The following is a 22,970-nucleotide window of genomic DNA, read 5'->3' as shown; positions in this document are numbered from 1 at the left end:
CAAGAAGATTAACAGGAAGCAAGTTCCTCTTCCCAACACTGGGAACATTGTTATGCTAAGCTCAGATAATCATACATTAGCCATGTGATAATCCTAGAAGGAAAAACCAAGAGAAAGGCCAAGCTACTGCCATCACATCATTGGGCCACTAAAGCGGCCAACCCACAGCAGCCTTACCCCAGGACACCTTGTGAGGGGAGATAATAAATGTCCATTGTCGACGTCAGTTTCACTTGGTCTTTTATAACAGAGCCAAAAGCATACTCACTATAAAACTGCTTCTCCACTGAGGAGCTGCCTTCCAAACAGTTCATTCAAATGACCTGAATTTGGTACAGAGCCCCCAGCGACCCAGAAATAAGGTCATGGTAATTCTAAAAATCCATTACAACAGCAATAATATCAGCTATACTACCAGACAGTCCCTGCATTTACTATTCTTCCAACAGCACTAACAAGATTGATATGAATCAACAATAAGCAGTGAATGAGATAGATACACTTATTAAAAATCTTTCAATAACTTAGTTTGATACATGGGCCACAGAGCTTCGTTTCCTCTATTATCCTTCTTGCGTAATTTTTTTTTAATTTAGTGTTATAATCAGTAACAAAGAAACCTTTTTCTCTTATCTGTTGGCTGCCGTAATTTTGCTCCATTAAATTCCCTCAGATTTGTCAGCTTATACATTCAGCATACTTTATTTCATTTATCTTTTTTAAATTAGGGAGGGGGTAGTTTAGGCTCTCTGTGATGGATGCAATCAATTATAAAGTCAATCATTAGAACTGCTTTCGGAGATGGTCTGTCAGCAAATCAATCACATATTCCCTTCCAGATTTTTGTAAGCAAACTACTGTAAAATGGTCCTTTCCAAACTGTCATTTAGAGCAAAGATCTTAATTCATGAGTCACACAATATATAGAACGTTATCTTCCAACTTAGAGGGAGATTCAGCAGGCCAGTCTGATACTAATCTAACCTCTAAAAAGAATTTTGTAAATGTGTTAAGGGATGACAAGAGATGATGTCCAGCACGAAATAGGGGACAGGAGGGACAAAAATGGAATGAAGGAAAAGGTGAAGCTTGGTGGGGGGGTACAGGATACACCCAAGGCAACACACTGGGAACCTCAAGACTTGAAGGAAGGCCATTACCACGCCAGATCCTGTGTCCTCCTCTGTCAACTGGTAAGCCTACACCAGACTACCTCGAAGCTTACTTCCAGGAAGAAAACAACACAGAAGTATTTAGCTAATTAAGTAAGTAGAGACCTTGGGGTGGGGGGTAGTTTTGGTTTCAAAGACAGAGCGACCAATATTACTTGCAATATTTGGGTACAGGGTGGCTGAGCAGGTCATCATGTTGTTTCTATGATACATAACTTTGCTCTTTAAATCTGAAACCTTCCAGGCTGTTAATCTAGAGTAAAGCACAATCAGAAAATGCCTTCAATTTATCAACTGTCCCAAAGGGAAGAGTTCCTAGATATTTAACTATTAGTTCCCCTTTTTGCAGCAAACGGCCACAGACTTTTTTCAAAGCTACACTCGGTCAGTTTGCCATCTTTATGAGGCTTTGGCAGGATTTCCTCCCCACCATCTGCAGAAGGAAACATGCCAAGCATTTGACATCGTTCACATTTACTAGTACAACTACCACCAAGGAAAATGTCGGGCTGAGAGACCATCTTCTTGGGCATCAGCTATCACTGTGACACGTCAGCACACATCACGGACGACTCAGAAAACTGGAAGGGTTCCTGAAATGAAGAGGAGGGCAAACTGGGTCTCTGAGCGGGTTTCGGTTCCCATGTTCACTGTCAGAGAAAATACCTGTATAAGGAAACAGCCTGTGCCATGTTTGCCCCCACATCTGAAATTCATCCTCTAGGCGACGACACCCCACTCCAGGACTCTTGCCTGGAGAATCCCAGGGACAGGGGAGCCTGGTGGGCTGCCATCTATGGGGTCGCACAGAGTCGGACACGACTGAAGTGACTTAGCGGAGGCAGCAGCAGCAGCAGGAAAAGGCAATGGCACCCCACTCCAGTACTCTTGCCTGGAAAATCCCATGGACAGAGGAGCCTGGTAGGCTGCAGTCCATGGGGTCGCTAGGAGTCGGACACGACTGAGCGACTTCACTTTCACTTTTCACTGTCATGCATTGGAGAAGGAAATGGCAACCCACTCCAGTGTTCTTGCCTGGAGGATCCCAGGGACGGGGGTGCCTGGTGGGCTGCCGTCGATGGGGTCGCACAGAGTCGGACACGACTGAAGCGACTTAGCAGCAGCAGCAGATGTAAACTGGGCTGAATGACATTTTCCTTTAGTCAAAAATTTCTCGCATAAGAGCACTCTGAGAGGACAAAACCATTTGAGTTTTGTTTGTGCTTTGGGGTTTATGTGCATGTTTTTAAAGTCTGTATTGAATGCTACAATATTGCTTCTGGTTTATGTTTTTTGATCTTGAAACATGTGGAATCTTATTTCCCCAACCAGGCACTGAACCCGCACCGCCTGGATTGGAAGTGCAGAGTCTTAACCACTGGACCACCACAGAAGTCCTTAAAGTGTTTTGTTTTTTAATTAAAGAAAAGGAAAGGAGCAATAATAGTCACTAATATCTACAGAGGCTGCACATTTTATAGAAAGTATGTTCAATCGACAGAACCACCACTGGACTGGGTCCTGTTAACATATTTCCTCTCCCTTTTCACAGACACCATGGATGAGATTTAAGACGGTAAATTTGCCCCATCTCACACAATGAGGGTAAGGGCTAGGGTGTGCGTGTATGCTCACTGGCTCACTCATGTCCGACTCTTTGCAACCCCGTGGACTGTAGCCCACCAGACTCCTCTGTCCATGGAATTTCCCAGGTAAGAATACGGGAGTGGGTTGCATTTTCTACTCCAGGGGATCTTCCCGACCCAGGGATCACACCCGAGCCTCTTGCCTCCCCTTCAATGGCAAGTGGATTCTTCACCACTGTGCCACCTGGGAAGCCTAAGGGATAGTCCAGGAATTCAAAACCCACATCAGTCTGCTTCCAGATTACGCTCCTATCTCTTACAGATTTGTGGGCTACTCTGGAATCAACGTGCTTGGGTTGGAATCCACCGCTGCTGCCCACATGACCTCGGTCACAGGATCTCCTTTTGCCCACCTATAAAATGGAGATAGTAAGTGTACCTTCCTTATAGGCTGAGAATTGGATGAAATTAAACAAGGCCTGGCATATCACTAGCACTCCATAAAAAAGGTTGGTGGCTGCCACTGTTGTGGGAATAGTAGTAACGGCAGTAAAGGCAGTAGCAGTTCTCCACAATGTCATAGAAAGGGCATCCTTTAGAGACAAAGGTTCAGATTTCCTCGCCCCCAAATACTGGATCATTAGGCTCTGGGAATGAGGTCTGACCTCCCTTTCACTTTACTCCTCCTTAATGTCAAGAACTGTGAAGAGTCTGAGACTTTATTCTACTTAGAAGCTAACAAGTAAGCCTGCCACAGTTTCATGGATGCTGGGAGAAGTCACAAAACTCCTGGGTAGGTCAGAAGCTAAGGACTTCATTAGTCACAGCACAGCAAGTAGCAAGAGCATCAGCATGTTTGTAGCAGATCCCTTGCCCCCGAGTCCCATGGGCAGTGGGAAGATGGCCCCAAATGGATGCCTGCTGAGTTGCTGAAGAGGACTCTGAGCTTTGAAAACTGAACTTTTTAAACTACACAGTAAACATGCCTGCCATTTGCTCTGGAGGGAAAGATTATCTCTACCTTCTAAACAGGTCAAACAAACATCCTTGAGAGTCTAAAACAAAGGGCACCCATACTTTGCTCACAAGAACCTCAGAAACACAACCTTTCCAAGCCGAACTGTCCCCCAACAAAAATGAAACCTAATTGACTTGGTTCCTCCAGGGACTGCAAGGTGTCGAGCAATAGTCGACCATAGCAAAGATTCATTTCCAACCTGTTTTCAACAAAATGAGGCCAGAAATACAACGCCTCACACATTCATGCAAAATGAATGAATGATAGACCATAAAAGCAGACTAATTCTAGGGAGAGAGTCCCTACACACGCTCCTGAAACCCAGAGAATTTCAGTGTGGGATTATCCTACTAGAAGTGGGTCACTTGACCTGAACTGAGAGCAGGATGGAAGAGAAGGCTTGTGATTGAGCTCACCCTGCCAGCCAGGTCAGGAACCTCTCCTCAGCCTGCTGAGCCTCTGGGTAAAGAAAAGATCACTCGCTCACAAAACCCACTCCCCACAATTCTGAACTGCTCTACTTCTTACAAGGTCTTTCATTAAAATAAAATCCTCCGCTTTGTAATTTCTACCCATTGATGCTAGGGGGGAAAAAAGTGAAAGTGTTATTCGTGCAGTCCATTGGACTCTTCGACCCCATGGACTGTAGCCCGCCAGGCTCCTCTGTCCATGGGATTCTCCAGGAAAAAATACTGGAATGGGTCTCCATTTCCTTCTTCAGGGGACCTTCCCAACTCAGGGATAGACCCCAGGTCTCCTGCGTTGCAGGCAGATTCTTTACCCACTGATCCTACTTCTGCCTTTTTCAGTAACATAAGTCTAGTCCCTCTTTCATGAAGTCTCTCTTTAAATAGTAAAGGACTCTTTAATACTTTCTCACGATCAACAGCTCCAGCTTCTTCATCCATTTCTTCCACAACATGGAAGCCCACCAGCCTTGTTAATTTCCTCTGAAGTCCCCTCGAAAACGAGTGACACTCACACATAGGACTGACTGCATTGCTGTCTGTGGTTTATATATACTAACTTATTCCAGACAACAACCTGTGAAGGAGGTGCCATTGTTCTCTTCCTACATATGAAGAGTCAGAGTTGTGTGTGAGAGACACAGAACTTTTAAGTTGCAGAGCCAGGCCTCAAACCTGGATAGTCTAGTCCTTAGAAGGTTCCCTACCCTGCCTCTCAAGATGTGGTTCTCACAACTGACACACACTCCTAGTATAGTGTGACCATCCAAACAGAAAGGGGTTTTATAACCCATAAGTTAGAGCACTCTATTCCTAATCATGTAACCTAGAACTACATAGCATTTTTGTAAATATCGAGTCCAAAAATGACCCAAGATCCCCTTGACAGTAACTGCTGACAATCCAGCTTTCACTCTTCCTCTACTTCCGTTCCATCGCTCAGTCGTGTCCGACTCTTCGCGACCCCGTGGACTGTAGCCTACCAGGCTTCTCCGTCCATGGGATTCTCTAGGCAAGAATACTGGAGTGGGTTACCGTTTCCTTCTCCACTTCCTCTACTTAGGAGATATGAAAACTAAATGCACAAATTTACATGACTTCCTGGCTCCCACCGTTTTGCGTAAAAAAGATCAAAGTGAGGCACAGAATATAAACTACTGATTATCGATTATACAAACAATGAAGTGGTTATTTTGTACACGCAGTTTAAGGTAACACTCAAAATGGTCCTGCGAGACAGTATCACCGCCTTTTTACAGACCAGGAATCAAAGGAACAGAGATGTAAAGTAACTTGCACAAATGTACACAGCTAACATCAGAAATGAAAGCGAAGTATAATGTCAGAATCCATGCCCTTCCCACTACACATGTTATGAAACCTACTTTTCCTGGCTTCAGCTACTGGGCTGCAGGACTGCACCCTAATCAAGTTACAGTCCACACGCGAAGAGAGGAATGGACAGCCCAGAGATATCAGGAGGGCACCCAGCAGCTTCTTTAGAATGAATAGTAACAGTCTTGAATCTGGACAGGATGTTTAAAAAGCATGACCTAAAAGAAGATATGGAACAGAGGAGAAACTACTTGAAGTTGTCATCCCAAGATGCTGTCAAGATACAGAATCATTCTTCAGAACTTTTTCCATTCCTATCTCAAAGGCATTATGCTTTACAAACTATTGCTAAGTTCATGAAAGTCACTCAGTCATGTCCGACTCTTTGTGACTTCATCAGTTCAGTTCAGTCGCTCAGTCGTGTCCGACTCTCCGCAACCCCATGAATCACAGCACGCCAGGCCTCCCTGTCCATCACCAACTCGCGGAGTTCACTCAAACTCATGTCCACAGAGTCGGTGATGCCATCCAGCCATTTCATTCTCTGTCGTCCCCTTCTCCTCCCGCCCGGAGGAGCATAAAAGCATAGATTTCAATTAAGCTGGACACACACATTTCTGGATCACTAAGAATTTTTCACTAAGACAGCTCTGGCATTTGCATGATGAATTACATCACTGGCCATGACTAATTAATCCCAGGAAGGAATTTATTACTTAATCCCAGGAAGGAATTTATTTCCCCAGTGGACCTCAAGGACCATGGTACCTACACTAAGCTACAAGGAACATGTACATTAAATGATTCTAGTGAATTAACAGCCATCGGCTCCAAGCAAGCCCTATAAACAAGCATAAAAACCCAGGGTAAATAACTACAGATCTAAAACCACATTTGCCAACTTCCTTTTTGATACCAGCTTCTGTATTTCAGGGTAGCCAGTCAAGTGTTTTGAAAGGAAAATAACTAGTCACCATAACTGGCTCCTTCTATGGAGCAATTTTGCTTTCACTTTGGACTTAATAGAGTGATAGTGTCCAGACAAGAGAAAGTACACAAAAGTTGATATTACTCTTAAAAAAGACAAAGGAAAGATCAAATAAAAGAAAAAGCCTGTCTATGAAAATAGGGTTAGTCACCCAAAGGTAACCCATCACTAAAGAGAAACAATAACTTCCTGTCAAAGACAGAATAAGAGGGTGCAAAAAAAAAACTAGAGTTCTACCATCAGCAATACAGCAGAAGTGTCTTACTACACTGACCAAATGTCAAACATGAGGCATCTTGCTAAACTTTCAAGCTCTTTGACCTTGGGCAAGTCACTTAACATGTCTGGGCCTGTTTCTTTCCTTGTCAAACAGACAGGATCATACAAGAAACTGCCCCACCACACTATCATGAGGACTGGAGAAGTATGTGAATGTACTTTATAAAATATAAAGTGCCCTCAATGCGTGGGTGGAAACATTATTAGCAATGAAATAAATCATTTGTGAATCACAACACTGTTAGCCCCAACACCCCAAAGCTTCCCCCACTGGAAAATGCCTGAGGATATTTATGAACTGAAATCAGACCTTTTCTCTGTATTCTTACGGTGCCTGGCACACTAAGTGCTTCAGTTCAGTTCAGTCGCTCAGTCGTGTCTGACTCTTTGCGAACCCATGAATCATAGCACCCCAGGCCTCCCTGTCCATCACCAACTCCCAGAGTTCACTCTAACTCATATCCATCTAGTCGGTGATGCCATCCAGACATCTCATTCTCTGTAGTCCCCGTCTCCTCCCGCCCCCAATCCCTCCCAGCATCAGAGTCTTTTCCACTTCATGCAGAAACAGTGGAAACAGTGTCAGACTTTATTTTTGGGGGGCTTCAAAATCACTGCGAATGCTGATTGCAACCATGAAATTAAAAGACGCTTACTCCTTGGAAGGAAAGTTATGACCAACCTAGATAGTATATTAAAAAGCAGAGACATTACTTTGCCAACCAAGGTCCGTCTAGTCAAGGCTATGGTTTTTCCAGTGGTCATGTATGGATGTGAGAGTTGGACTGTGAAGAAAGCTGATCGCCGAAGAATTAAGTGCTTAGGCAAAGTTAAATAATGAGTAGCGGCAAAATGCAGGATCTGAAGAGGTCATGGAGGGTCGTTTCCTGCCTTAAGAAACAATTGCAGCTAGATTATCTCACACAAAGAAATGCCTGTTCAGAAATCTTGAGGAAAGGGCCAACGAGAGTTACCTTGACCTTGTTTGGTCCATCCAGTCACTGAACAAACAGCTCTGACACACCTACAACTTAGCAGGCAAGGCCGTTAAGTGGCAAGCGATAGAGCTGGGAATACAACCAGTCCCTCCCTCATGAGGCGCACATTCTGGTCTAGTGGGGGAAAGCAGGCACACACACAAGCCACGGAGGCCGGGAGAGCGAGGAGCCGCTACGGAAAAGTGAAGGCAGGGCAGAGAGGATACTCCGACGCAGGGAGGCCAGGAATGGGCTCTCAGAACAAGAGGGCGCCTGAGGGCTTCCCGGGCAGCTCAGTGGTGAGGAATCCACCTGCTAATGCAGATGACGCAGGTTCGATCCCTGGTCCGGGAAGATCCCACATGCTGTGGAGCAGCTAAGCCTGTGCACCACAATGACTGAGCCTGTGTTGTAGCCCGGCAGCCCCAACTACCGAAGCCCTGGCACCCCAGAGTCCATGCTCAGCAGCAAGAGACGCCACCGCAATGGGAAGCCTGCGCACAGCAACTAGAGAGTAGTCCCAGCTTCACAACTCTATAGAGGAAAGCCCACACAGCAGTGAAGACCCAGAAGAAGACAAAAAAAAGTTTTTAATTAGAAAGAAAATAAAAAGAACAGACTTGACAGGGCGGGAAGGAGAGGGTGGGACAAGTTGACAGTAGCATGGAAACATGTATCACCATATGTAAAATAGACAGCCAGGGGCAATTTGCTGTATGATGCAGGGAACCCAAAGCCAGTGCTCCGTGACAACCTCGAGGGGTGGGGTGGGAGGTTGGAGGGAGGTTCAAGAGGGAGGGGACACATGTATACCTATGGCTGATTCATGTTGATGTACAGCAGAAATGAACACAATATTGTAAAGCAATTATCCTTCAATTAAAAAAAATTTTTTTAATTAAAAGATGGCATTTGAACAGAGCTTTCTAGAAAACTGGGGGAGGGGGGTAGTTAAGTACCTGGGAACACTGATTCCAGAGGCCACAGCAGATGCACAGATCCTGAGGTAGGACATGGTTGGCCTGTTAAAGAAATGAGGAACGGCCAAGAAGTCAATGTGGCTTCAGAGAAGCGAGGAAGTGACATGAGACAAGGTCAGGGAGGAGGCTGGGAGCCAGATCAGGACAGCTTTTCAGGCTCTCACTCCTAAGTGTTCTCTCAAGTCACTTGGGAGTTAGCACCAAGGCAAAGAATGACAGCTTTCAAACAACAGTTAATGGTGAATAATCAGTAATAATCATTACTTTCAAGCTTCATTTTCAATTCTACTCCACTTCTTTCCAAAAAAGATCTGAGATGGTTAGTACGAGAATCTGGACAATAGAAACGAGAAAGGAGAACTAGTTAAAGAGATGTAGAAAAACAAGGCCATATAAATGTAAAACAGGTACGCAGGTCACATGGACAAATGTAGTATGCATGAAATGAGCCCCAGTTCAACTGTGAGGTTCCTAGTAGCCAATGCAAAAAGGGAAACCTAGCGAGTAATACAATTCTCATTCTTAAAAAGGTAGATTCCAGTTCCTCCAAGGAAGCAAACTTTAATACTAAACTCTTCAAAAAAATTCACTTACAACAAGAAGACATTATACAATACAGTGAACAATGCCCTCAACAACATTCTAGAAACAGTAACAAATCTTACACAGCCATTTCTTATAAGTTCCTCCATGAATGAAACACTAAAACACAACTCAGACCTAAGAGATTTTCAAAGACCCTGAATATAGTCCAGAGTATTAAGCTTTCCAACGATTTTCATCTAAGAAGAGAATTTAGGGAATTTAAAGGACTAAGTGGATCAAATCATGTTTCATTAACTTCCGCCTTTCAGCAAGCCTTTTGATAGTTCAAGCTAACCAGACAGTAATTCTCTGAAGAGAGTCCACAGTACAAGTATTTGGTATTATAGGGCTAACAGAGGACTATTAAACATTATAAGACAGAAAAGCAGGCAGTAAGGTTGACAACCAAGTGTAAAAACTAGCCTGACCAGGGCTCTTGCTTGCTTCTCAAGATTGCCAGATTGTCACTCTGAAAGCAGTTTAGGATATTTTAACAAATAATATGTGGTACTCTGCGCACTCTTATGGACTGAATTGTGATACTGACACATACACATATACCACCAAATTCATTATGCTGAAGTCCTAACATAATTGTATCTGGAGGCAGGGCCTGGAAGGCAGGTCATAAAGATGACATCAGGTCATATGTGCAGGGTCTTAATAGGATGGAACTGGCATCCTTATAAAGAGAGGAAGAGACACCAAAGTGCCCTCTCCCTCTTCCTGCACTCACAGAGGAAGGGCCATTTGAGGACATAAGGAAAAGGTGGCCATCTCCCAGCCAAGAAGAGGCCTCAACAGTCACCCAGCCCTGACTGTAGTCTCCTACAAGAGAGACTAGGAGATTCTAGTCTCCCAGTCACCCAGGCTGTGGTATTTTGTTATGGCTGCCTGAGCGGACAAGTATACCACCCTGTAAAACACAAGCAGTGTTATTCTGCTTGGGTAACATCTCAAGGCAGATGTTATCGGTTATCCCCCACTAAACCACAGCAACACAGATTCTTCCACGAGAAGAATCAGCTGCCTGATAAGAGTCTCAGATAACTGAATTAATTAACCTGCTATAAGAAATATTTAACATCATACACCTGAATTTTGGTGACACCTGTGGTATAATTAGCATTAAGTCAGGCTTTCTGAAAACAGTTAATACGCTTAATTGTCTACTAAGGGCATTCCTTGTCGGTATCCAGTGACCTCTCCTCCAGGAATAATAAAGATTAACGGAACAATTAATGGAAATCCCTCCAAGCAACTCAGAAAAACTAATTACAAGTAAGGAACCACATATCCAGAAATAACTTACCGGGATGCTACAGCTCTACACAGCAAAACCCACAGTAAAATCAAACCTCTTCAGTCATCCCCATTCTGGGAAGTACTCAACGGGACTCTCAATAGACAAACTAGATGTCACTGAGCCCCTGCATTTTTTTTTTTCTTCCCACTCATCAAGCACTTTAATCCCTCCATCAGTACAGCCTTCTCTCATTAGGACAATTCTTATGAATTTTTTAAATTGCATCACAGAAAGAGAAGACAAGGAGTCATCCTTACAACGTTCTAACATATTATAAGGCCCAAACTGAGAATTGGTAAATTCTCAGATATTCAAGGGTGAACTAATTTTTGAACCTCACTCCAAGCAGGAAGAAAACAATTTACTGATCTTTCTAGAATATTCTTTATTATCGGCCCCCATATAAGAAAAAAAAAGTCTAGAGCTGACATGCTTCTTGAAATTGTGAACTCTGTTTTTTTCCAGTTAAAATGCTTTTAACTAGAAGATATTAAGCAATTTTATTAGATCCACTTAGCCCTCATTTCAAGGGCTTCCCTGGTCGCTCAGCAGTGAAGAATCCGCTTGCAATACAGGAGACCACCTGCAATACAGGAGACATAAGTTTGATCCGTGGGTCGGGAAGATTCCCTGGAGAAGGAAAGCACCCCACTCCAATATTCTTGCCTGGGAAATCCCACGGACAGAGGAGCCTGGCAGGCTACAGTCCATGGGGTCACAAAGAGTACTCGACTTAGCGACTAAACCACCACCACCACCACAGCCCTTATTTCAAAGTGTGAATCAGATTTTCTTTTCCTCAAAAATAACATTAATAACAGCCAACCTAAGACATGCCTGATAGTAACATATACCTATTATGTCAGGAAGGGCACTAAGTACAGTTCTGAGTAACATTAAGCACAAACTAAAATGGTGGAAAGAGAGGTTACCACTATGAACCTGAACCAAACAAGTTTCAAACTGGTCTTCAAAGCCTGTTATGTGAAGCAGCGTCCTTTGATAAGATGAACCGTCCTACCAAGGCTTCCAATGAACTGTGAAAACAAGAGACCCTCATCGTAATTCTGAGTTTTGTCAGGAAAAAAAAAAATCACACATTAAACACATGTGATGTGTATCACTATATAATCACTTAAGACATGACGTCGTCACTCAAAGCATAACCAAATATAGCACTTTTAAATCGGATTTTATTATATTCAATTAGACAGTGCAACTACTTCTTAATTACGTTTTATTAGATCCCACAAAATACAAGACAATCCCACCCCAACTGGTGGAGATTCACAATGACAAGTTCCTCTGAAAAAATTTTCTGAGGCATAAAAACATCCCTTAATTCACTCCAAAGAAACTCACTTCATATCAAGTGACAGTAAACAATTTCGGCTTTAAAGTCAATTGAAAATTCATGGGTGTCTTGCTTCAGACAGCACTTAGGGCCAATTACCACACCCGAGGCATGCAGTTTTTTGTATTTCAATTAATTTGGTTCTATAACCCACACTTCTGGGGACCAAAAGCAGTAAACTTGTAGCCAACAGAGAAGGCCATTACCAAAATTAAGGAGACCCGCTCTTAATAAAGCCTACAATAGTCAAGGGTTGACAAAGTCAACTTAAAATCTCCCCCACGCTTAGTGAGCCAAACCCCACCTCTCTTCCACTCCCATTTTAAGCATCACATCCTTAAAGTATCGTCTTCAGTCATCATTTTTCACTTCTAGTGGAACGCCTTTGTTACTACAACAGAGTGCAGCACTCAATCATTTTAAACATGTAGGCAATTTCCTAATGAGTTTTTCGTGAGCTCCTCAGAAACAGTGTTTCATAAGATATTAACATATTATATGCTGATAGGCTAGTTTGGAAATTCTGGGTTACACAAAATGAAGATTTCGTAACTACATTCATTTTCAGGAGACTTTAATATGTTAATGTTCAAGGTGCCTCTGGGAGGGAGAGTGTTTGGGTGGGGACAGAGTGAACAGAACATGAATATATTATGTAGCATTTCTGCAATTTATTAACCCACAGAACCTCATCATTCCCACCACCTTCCACCTCCCCAGCATATATATTATACACACACATGTGCATGTTTATGGAAATTTTCAAACACGAACAGAAATTAAGGAACTCATCAAACTCAGCTTCAACAATCAGCAGCACATTCCCATCTTGTTTTGTCTCTACCCTCACTGACTCTAAACTTCTTCTCTATTATTCTAAAGCAAATCCTAGACATGATATTTTATTGGTTTATTTCAGTAAGTATCTCTTAAGAACAGTACTTTTCAAAGGACAGCCATACCATTATCTCAGCTAAAAACAAGTTAACAACACTACCTGGTTTCTTGTATCTTACTTTCCCAACTTACATCTTTAAGAGCTACTCAAAACTTTGATGAGTAGTGGACTCACCTGCTGCTGCTGCTAAGTCACTTGAGTCGTGTCCGACTCTGTGTGACTCCATAGACGGAAGCCCACCAGGCTCCCCGTCCCTGGGATTCTCCAGGCAAGAACACTGGAGTGGGTTGCCATTTCCTTCTCCAATGTGTGAAAGTCAAAAGTGAAAGTGAAGTCACTCAGTCGACTCACCTGAGATTCCTGTAAAACAGCAGATTCAGGTCAAGCGGTTCAGGTGGCACCGAAGATTCTGCATTTCTAACAAGCTCTTAAGTGATATTCTGAGTATAAAACAATGTCTCTCGTAATATCCAGTGCAATGATGGTAAGTTTAGAGAGCAAGTTTCCAACGGAAAAACACCTGAATTACATGCCACTGTATTTTTTGAAAGGGCTTTATAAAAATTTTTAAAAGAATAAGTAAAAGTCATTAAAGGTTCAAAGGTTCTCCTAAGGATCTTGAAATACGTTTCTTACCATGTCAAATGATACACAATTTTCCCTTATAACTTCCTGTTAAATGGAGGGTCCCTGGTTTTTCAAGGTGAAAAACACAAAGGACTGGCTACCATAAAGACCAAGGTCATAACTTATTCCACAGCTAGAAAACCATTAACAAAAACGTAAGGAGCAGCAGAATATAAGACCAGAGGGAACAGAGCTCACCACTGCAAACTGAAAAATGCCAACACAAGCTGAAACTACCCAATGTAAACAAAAAAACAACAACCAACAGAAACATTCTAAGTACTATACTATCCAAAGAAAATAAATTTACTAGCCACACTAGACCTCAGGTTAACAAACAATACCATCACAGGCATCAAATTAAAAAAAAACTATATTTTAAAAAATAAATATATAAACAGATACAAACTAGTTCCAAGGCATTTCTAAGAGTTCTGAAGGAAAAGCTCCTGAAAAAGAACTATATGAAGTTAACTTTAACTAAACACTCCGCAAAATCAGAGAGATCATCAGTGCTGAGGTACCTAATTCACTTTCAGGCTACAACTTTTTTTAGAGCATCTTATGCTTCCTCTCTGAGCATCAGTTCACAGTTCAGTTCAGTCACTCAGTCGTGTCCGACTCTTTGCCACCCCATGAATCAGAGCATGCCAGGCCTCCCTATCCATCACCAACTTCCAGAGTTCACTCAAACTCACCTCCATCTAGTCGGTGATGCCATCCAGCCATCTCATTCTCTGTCATCCCCTTCTCCTCCTGCCCCCAATCCCTCCCAGCATCAGAGTCTTTTCCAGTGAGTCAACTCTTCGCATGAGGTGGCCAAAGTAGTGGAGTTTCAGCTTTAGCATCAGTCCTTCCAATGAACACCCAGGACTGATCTCCTCTAGAATGGACTGGTTGGATCTCCCTGCAGTCCAAGGGACTCTCAAGTCTTCTCCAGCACCACAGTTCAAAAGCATCAATTCTTCGGCGATCAGCTTTCTTCACAGTCCAACTCTCACATCCATGCATGACCACTGGAAAAACCATAGCCTTAACTAGACGGACCTTGGTTGGCAAAGTAATGTCTCTGCTTTTTAATATGCTATCTAGGTTGGTCATAACTTTCCTTCCAAGGAGTAAGCGTCTTTTAATTTCATGGCCGCAATCAGCATCCGCAGTGATTTTGGAGCCCCAAAAAATAAAGTCTGACACTGTTTCCAATGTTTCCCCATCTATTTCCCATGAAGTGATGGGACCAGATGCCATGATCTTAGTTTTCTGAATATTGAGCTTCAAGCCAACTTTTTCACTCTCCTCTTCCACTTTCATCAAGAGGCTTTTTAGTTCCTCTTCACTTTCTGCCATAAGGGTGGTGTCATCTGCATATCTGAGGTGTCATCTGCATATCGATATTTCTCCCGGCAATCCTGATTCCAGCTTGTGCTTCTTCCAGCCCAGCGTTCCTCATGATGTACTCTGCATATAAGTTAAATAAGCAGGGTGACAATATACAACCTTGACGTACTCCTTTTCCTATCTGGAACCAGTCTGTTGTTCCATGTCCAGTTCTAACTGTTGCTTCCTGACCTGCATACAGGTTTCTCAAGAGGCAGGTCAAGTGGTCTGGTATTCCCATCTCTTTCAGAATTATCCACAGTTTATTGTGATCCACACAGTCAAAGGCTTTGGCATAGTCAATGAAGCAGAAATAGATGTTTTTCTGGAACTCTCTTGCTTTTTCCGTGATGCAGCATAGGCAACCCAAAATTTTGACCCAGGAAAGTTAACCTTTTGAGATTTTTTTTTTTAAATATGAAGCACTGATAGACTTCTGCTCCAGGACTGGATGAAATCATAGGAAAGAGATTTATCCTCCCATACGAAACAACAAACAAAAGATTTCAAAACCTTCGACATGAAAGCTGCTGGAGTTTGTTGAGCAGAGTCCTGGAGAAGACAGAGCTAAGCAGAGCACCCTGGAGATCTGTGGAGAAGCTTCCTAGAGTCTTCCCCCAAGCAGGTGTGGTAGAAAACTACTCAAGGCCACAATAAGAACCACCTGAAAGCACTTGCAAGAACAATGATCTGAAATCACACACAGCCAGAGTGAAAAATCTCACCACTTACAGAGCACTAGGTGGAGTCCTAAGAAGGATTCTGCCACAGTCTGAGATAAAATTGCCCTAAACTGAATGCTGCTTGGCTCCTGATTGTTGTTTACTTGCTAAGTCGCATCTGACTCTTGCAATCCCATGGACTGGAGTCCACCAGGCTCCTCTGTCCATGGGATTTCCCAGGCAAGAATACTGGAGTGGGTTGCCGTGCCCTCCTCTAGGGGATCTTCCCAACCCAGGGATCAAATCTAGGTCTCCCACATTGCAGACGGATTCTTTACCATCTGAGACACCAGGGAAGCTCAAGAATATTGGAGTGGATTGCCAAGCCCTCCTCCCAGGGATCTTCCCAACCCAGGGATCAAACCTAGGTCTCCAGAATTGCAGGCAGATTCTTTACCGCTGAGCCACAAGTGAAGCCAACAATCTCCAGGACTCTGCTCTAATGACCTTTCCTGCCACAATTTGTGTCATGGACCTCAAAGCTGTTTGTTCAAAGCTCTAACCAAAATGTGGACTCCTGCAACAAAGTGTACTTTGAATTAAATACAGGGATGACCAAAATACTCTGAAGAGGAGGGGCTTTAACAGGTGTCTACAATAAACAATTTTCTAAGTTTCTGAAATTCCAACTTCTGTGAAGATATAAAAGTTGATGACAATGTGCTCCTTTTACTGCCTCCAGACCTCCTTGCCATCTGTAAGGACAGCAGTGTCTGTCCACAAAAGCTCTGCTCTGAGGTTTCAAGGAGGTCCCCTCCAGTCACAGCTCAAGTTTGTCTTCCCAATTAAGCCGGCTATTAAAGGCCAACTTATAAAGAGAAGAGAGTCAACACTTAATTGGGAAGTAAATCACCTAACAGTAAGTGGTAGACACATTTCCCAATTAAAAATCTGACAAGACCTCACAAAAATAAAATAGCATCTCCAAAATGCCATCTTGCTTGTTTCCCGTTTAGAAAGGCTGCCTGCCCCAACTTCACACCAAGCAAAAGGTTAGGGGGGAAAAGATCAATAGAAAGGTAGGAAATGCTGTGTCTGCGTGTGTCTGCAAAACTGTCCAAATTGTACAGCAGCAGGTAATCAGGTCTCTGTGTACCCGATTAGTTTCATTTTAAAGGGTCAGGGGCAAGACTTAAAACCAAAATCTGTGGTTAACAGCAGCTTCCAAAATCAATCCTTAAACACCATGTCTCCTCATCAAAGCCCCGCCTCACGAAAGAACAACCTCTTTTGTTAAACCCCAGAGTCCACCCTCTGAATCATCCTGCCATCCTGAAATGGTTTTATTCAGTATTTTGTAAATGGTTAAGAATTTCACTTGTGAGTCTCAAAGCACTTAAATAACCCATCCACCAAATGTAACCCCTCCATTACAATTACACTGTATTTTTTTACATCATTTTGACTTTTAAATGCCTTAAACTGATGCACTATCCCACTAGCAAAATAGTCACCATTTAATTATTTGGTACCATGGCTGCAAATAATTATGAGGCTTGGGTATTCCCCATGTCTACTCTGCCGCTGTCCTCAGGTCAAACCCTCATCCACCTACAGTCTTTTTCCAGTTAAAAGATGCTTCTAACAATAAATGGTGTTCCGACTAATAGGAATAGTACGAGAACACAAAGTGCTATGCTAATATTAATACCTAACGGAGCACAGAAATGACACTTTTTACATATCAGAGCAGGAGAATTGAAGGAGAATTTTTAACATTCACTATTCAAAAAAGGGAAACAACTGCTCATTGATAGAAAAAGATAAAGCTAAACTAATCAAACTCTTCAAAGGACAATGGACTCTATCACTCACAAGTCACTTATTTTGTGACAAACTGACAGGTCCAAGGAAGCCTGAAAGAGAACTGGCACGTACCAGAGACATCTTCAGGGATGTTCAGATTTTATAAACATGAGTCTAAAATGGTTTTCCTTTTTGAGGCTTGTTGCCAAAGCAACCAGGAAAGCTACAGTCTTTGAGAGAGAATTTGAAAAGAGGTTAAGGATAAGAGGAGGTAATCAAAGTTTCATGTGAGGAATTTACAATCATGAATACAATGTTGCAAGAAGAGTAACAGGAAGAATACAAATTGAACAGATAGACAAAGCAACTTCACAGTCACAGAACAATATACTAACAAGAGATGAGTCCTCCATTCTTTTTATTTCCATTTTACTGAGATATATTTGACATACAACACTGTAATTATTTAAGGTACACAACATAATGATTTGAGATATATGTATCCTGCAAAATGATTATCCCAATAAGTTAGGATCCATCACCACAAATTTTTCCTTGTGATGAGAACTTTTAAGAGCTACTCTCTTATCAACTGCTTTCCTCTTTGCATATTTCCCTCAAGTATGCCCCCAAACTCCCCCATCCCAAATACCAAAGTAAAACTACCATTTACCTCTCATTTCCTGCTATTATTTATGAAATGGAAACCACTGGCTGTTTCAGAGCACATCAGGGAGGAAACAAGGAATTAGCAACACCCAAATTGATGCTAAAGCTGAAACTTCAATACTCTGGCCACCTCATGCGACGAGTTGACTCACTGGAAAAGACTCTGATGCTGGGAAGGATTGGGGGCGGGAGGAGAAGGGGACGACAGAGAATGAGATGGCTGGATGGCATCACCGACTCGATGGACATGAGTTTGAGTGAACTCCGGGAGTTGGTGATGGACAGGGAGGCCTGGCGTGCTGTGATTCATGGGGTCGCGGAGAGTCGGACAAGACTGAGCGACTGAACTGAACTGAAATTTTCACTCCAACACCAAAATTTTCCTGTGACTCAGAGAAATGTTGAAATACTCTGACACCAATAACATCCAGTCTTTTTTTTGTTGTTGTTGTTACTTGTTTATTTATTGAGAGACTATTTCTCACCCCAGATAGTCATAGTTTCATAGTTCAGGAACACAGGAAAGTAACAAACTTCCATGGAACTCAACCCAAAGAAATTCTTTGTATTCCAAATCACTTTGCACTCTGAAAGATACCAGCCTTCCTCATCTCCTCAAAATCTTTCATGGAATCATAATTTCTGTAGAAATCTGCATATGCCTTCTTTCTTTGTTCAGCTACAGCAAACTTATAGAAAGTTGCAAACCCCAGGGAGACCATGAATGCTCCAACAATATGAAATCGCAGACGTTTGGCCAGGAGGCCATGCATCTGAGGTTTTGCCAAAGCAGTGGACATGGTAGTTTTTCTTCTCGACGGCTCAACCGCAACGTCCTTTCAGGATGGAGAAATGGACAGCCAACATCCAGTCTTAAACAAGGTCCTATGTAACCATGAACCCCAACCCTTACTAATCTTGCCCAGGATGCTAGATCTGGACACTCCAATACAGCATGCTGGTAACAGATTATAATAAAGTAAAAATGTTATTCAAGTGATCTGAGGTGGCCAAGGATAGGGAAGAAAAATGAGTTAACAATATACCACAGAAGTCAGAGTGAAAAATGTCCAGGTCCAAATCACGGTGGTAACGTGAAGGTAAACAGAGAGAAATAAGAGACACATAGACAAACACCAAATCGTATTCCCTAACACCCAGCAGGAGATCCCCCCGAAGAACACATAAGCACAGTCAACCAAAGGCAACGTACGTTTCCAACCGGTATCAGTAAAAAAAAAAAAAAAGCTTTAGTTTGATCCAAAGGTTTTTTTCAAATATAAGACTATTTGGGTAAACTTAAATGACCTTTAAGAAAACTGACACACACAAAAAAAAACAAGAAATGAGCAAAGACTACAAAATCATCAATACATAACTGAGAAGGTACATTTGTATATACTGTTATCTTCCCTAATCCCCACTCCACTTTTGTTGAAAATAACTGCTCCTTCTCCGAGATTTCCAGCACATTTCTTCTGTCTGTTCTAGTCTTCTGTCACGTTGTTACTTACATATTTTATCCCTCAAGTAGTCTGTACTCTCAAGGGTACCATCACGTCAGATTCATCTTTGCAAAACTCGGGGCATTCACTCATTCAGTCAACAAATATTTACTAACTACATAGTAAGTGCCAGGCTCTGTACAACACACTGACACTAACCTCGTACTGTTTAAATGAATGTTGACTATAAAGCAAAAATAAATAAACAAGTTCAAAAAGGAATCCAAATTAATTCATGTATTATAGTTCCACAGGAATGAAGCTGGGTAACTAAAAATAGTCTACTTGGAGTTTTAGTATCATGATAAACATTTACACTACTTGTGTTCTATCTTGGCAAGACTGAGTCCACAAGAAAACTGCATTTCCTCTGTATGACCTACCAAGTATATTACATATTTCCATACAGAGAAGAATTATCCCCTTAATCCTAAAGAAAATTTAGTAATAATGATTTCATATGTCACAATCTTACTTTCAGAGAAGCCTAAATACCCTTGAGATGGGTCTTTATCAGTCCATGAGCAGGTGAGCTGTTTTAAAATTTAGATCTATTCATTCATTCAAATACCTACTAACTACCAGATACTGTTGAGCCTGGGTTTTTAAAAGGTCATCAGAAGCCCTCCAAAACTCAACTGAAAGTTTTGCATAGGTGGGGGAAAGGGGGAGGGAGATGTTTCATTTTATGAAAAATACATGGATTGAAATTCATATGCTAACAGCATAAGGTGTCGTAATACATTTTGTTCAGCTTGCTTTTAGCCACTCCCTGTATCATCCTTAGTGGGAATTGAATGAACTCTCCACTCTTACTATAATTTACTTTAAGAAAAAGTGGCCCCTAGAAGGTCGACCACTCCTACTCTCACCATATACAGTCTGGGAAAATGATATGCATAAAGGATAACTTGAAATTTGTTTTGCTTTTTAAAGACTAGATCGGAATGCCAAGGCAAAACAAAAATCAGCACGGATGTGTGCCTTCAAATCCACAACTCTTCTAACCAGCTCACGACAGGCTCTCGTATTTGAGGCTGAGCCATTCACAGGTGGTTGGAGGGGTTCAACGTGTGAAAACAAAACCTGCAATTCGTGACAGAGGTCTCCGGACGTCAGGGCCTGACACCCAGAAGTCCAGGGAACAAGGTGCCTTCCACAGTGAGCGATGCTGAAGACAATCAATCAACACATGTATGAGTAAGTGAACACACCTGGCTTTCTCTACCAAACCCCAAAGACCGTGCTTTTAGGGCCCAGGGACCCTAGTGGAAAGCTCTGGCAGTAAATTAGAAAAACACTGAGAGGCCAGGCTCCTCCCTCTGGCCCAACCCCCAGGGAAAAAGTGAGAACTGCGGGGGCCCTTGGGAGGGGCTGGGGGAGGCAAGGAGGGACGGGAGGGGTCTGCAGGGTGGAACCCAGCTAACCCTTCTCCCTTCCAAAGCGGAAATCGAGCCGCTGCCGCCTGTCCCCTGCCCCTGCCTCCTGCCTCCCTCACCTGATCACAGAGATGAGCAGCCCCGAGGGGTCTTTGCTTTTGCTGACTGTGCTTCTGTATTTCCCACCAGCTCCTTCTGCCGCCATCTTGGTGCAAGGGGGAGAGCGGGTGGGCTGGAAGGAACCAAGTGTAAACTCTGTAATTGACCTCTCTGGAGAGTGCACCAATGGGAGAAAGGAAGTCCAAAGTCACGGAACTGGATAACCCAATCGCTGAAGAGAGGAGGCGGGACGTAGGAACTAAGTTTCAGGCCCCACGCGCGCTCTAAGCACTCTGGGAATTGTAGTTTCCTTCCGCGGTTCCAGGGCGCGCAGGAAAACTAAACCAGTTGCGATTTGGTGAAATCTTCTAATATCTCATGTGTATTTATTCTGATCTTGAGTTTTTCCCCAGTTTTATTGTTTTTGGAATGTTATTAGTTTTTAAACATTTATCTGAAGATGCCAAAGTGCGTACATGGGGTGTGTATTTCAGTAGAGTCTGTGCTTGATGTCTGTATGACAAAGTTTTTACTTTAAACACAAGTAGTTTTTTAAAAATCCAATAAAATGCGAAAATGGATAGATACAGAAATTCTTTTCTTTAGTATTATCTAACACTAAATGCTTATGCATTCGTTTAATGTGTGAATTCAGTTATTTTGTTATTTCCGGACAATTCCAAAAAACATGCAAGGAGTAACATACTAATGGATATTGATAAAGAAAACAGAAAAACCGAGAAGCAAAACTGACCAGCTTGCAGATTCCTTTTCTTCTCAAGCTAAATAAAATATAGTTGGCAGTAATGCACAATTGTGCTTTATTAACATTTTTACTGGTAAGTTTTCATATGTCCTGCATCTGGCTCAACTAGCTTAGTCATAAATTCAGTAGATGAAATGAATAGAACAAGATTACCATAAGAATGGAAAGTGCATAAATTGAGGAGGGAAGTTAGTGAGTGATCTGCTTAGTAGCAGTAAAGATGAAAGAACTTCAGAAATGAATAGAAAGCAGCCAGATAAATCCTGGAGCTGTGAAATAGCGAGCACAGAGCACCTCCACTACTTTGATTAGGCAGGTATCAGCTGGCAGACGTTCACAGCGATTTCATAAAATAACTTGCAGATACACCCACACACACATACACATATTTTTTTAAGTGTTCCTTACCTTTGGCTCAATAATTTCAGTTCTAGGGATTCTGATTCTACAGAAATAGAGATACAGAAAAAAAAAATGTTAAAATTTTTAAAACAACATAGAAGTATATTAAATAAACTATAGAACATCCACACAATATAGCATGTAGCCACTGAAAATCATAATTTTAGTGGTTTTTAATGAAGAAAAGATGTTCGTGATGTACTTGCAAAAAGCAGATTATAAAATTAAAGAATGCATGTATGTAAAAAGGGGTAATTGAGCCTAGTGGTTAAGGATGTAGGCAGTGAGAAGAAAGAAGAAAAAAAGGATCACCTCAGTTGATACATAAAAAGCTTTAGACAGAATCGAAAAACCTTTTCATGATGAAATGCTCAGAAAACTGAAAGTAGAAGGGAATTTATTCAATATGATAAAGGTTGTTTATTTAAAAAACAGAGCTAATGCTCAATGGTCAAAAACTGAATGCTTTCCAGCTATGATCAGGCACAAGACAAAGATGCCCACTTTGCCACTTCTATCCAGTGAAGTACTGAAAAGTCTAGCCAAAACAATTGGCAAATAAAAAATAAAAGGCATTCAAATTAGAAAGGAAGAAGTAAAACCATCTCTATGTGCAGACATCGTGGTTGACATATGCAAATCCTAAAGATTTTTTTTAACCTATTAGAGCAAATAATTCAGCAAGGTTGCAGGATGCAATATCAAAACAAAAATATCAATAGTATTTTTAGAT

At 42.1% G+C, this 22,970-nt stretch overlaps 1 protein-coding gene and 1 pseudogene across 2 annotated transcripts in view; both read right to left on the bottom strand.

Annotated features, from left to right (window-relative positions):
- The window catches only part of EXOC4 (exocyst complex component 4), an 853,359-nt gene extending 832,129 nt beyond the window's left edge, over nt 1-21,230 (bottom strand). The window contains exon 1 of one of the 2 annotated variants that reach the window (XM_055421289.2): nt 21,090-21,230. In XM_055421289.2, the coding sequence (XP_055277264.2) occupies nt 21,090-21,175 (86 nt within the window). In that variant the 5' untranslated portion in view covers nt 21,176-21,230. Of the gene's footprint in view, nt 1-8,781; nt 8,853-21,089 lie in introns of those variants that run through there. The other variant, XM_088834671.1, reaches the window with a different exon arrangement.
- On the bottom strand, nt 18,527-18,901 carry LOC148778394 (cytochrome c oxidase subunit 6C pseudogene; annotated as a pseudogene).
- Nucleotides 21,231-22,970: the final 1,740 nt, after the last annotated feature.

This window comes from Moschus berezovskii, chromosome 3 (assembly GCF_049115385.1).
Source record: "Moschus berezovskii isolate FMDL1 chromosome 3, NW_MosBer_1.0, whole genome shotgun sequence".
Taxonomy (NCBI): domain Eukaryota; kingdom Metazoa; phylum Chordata; class Mammalia; order Artiodactyla; family Moschidae; genus Moschus; species Moschus berezovskii.
This window is presented reverse-complemented; position numbering and strand designations above follow the sequence as displayed.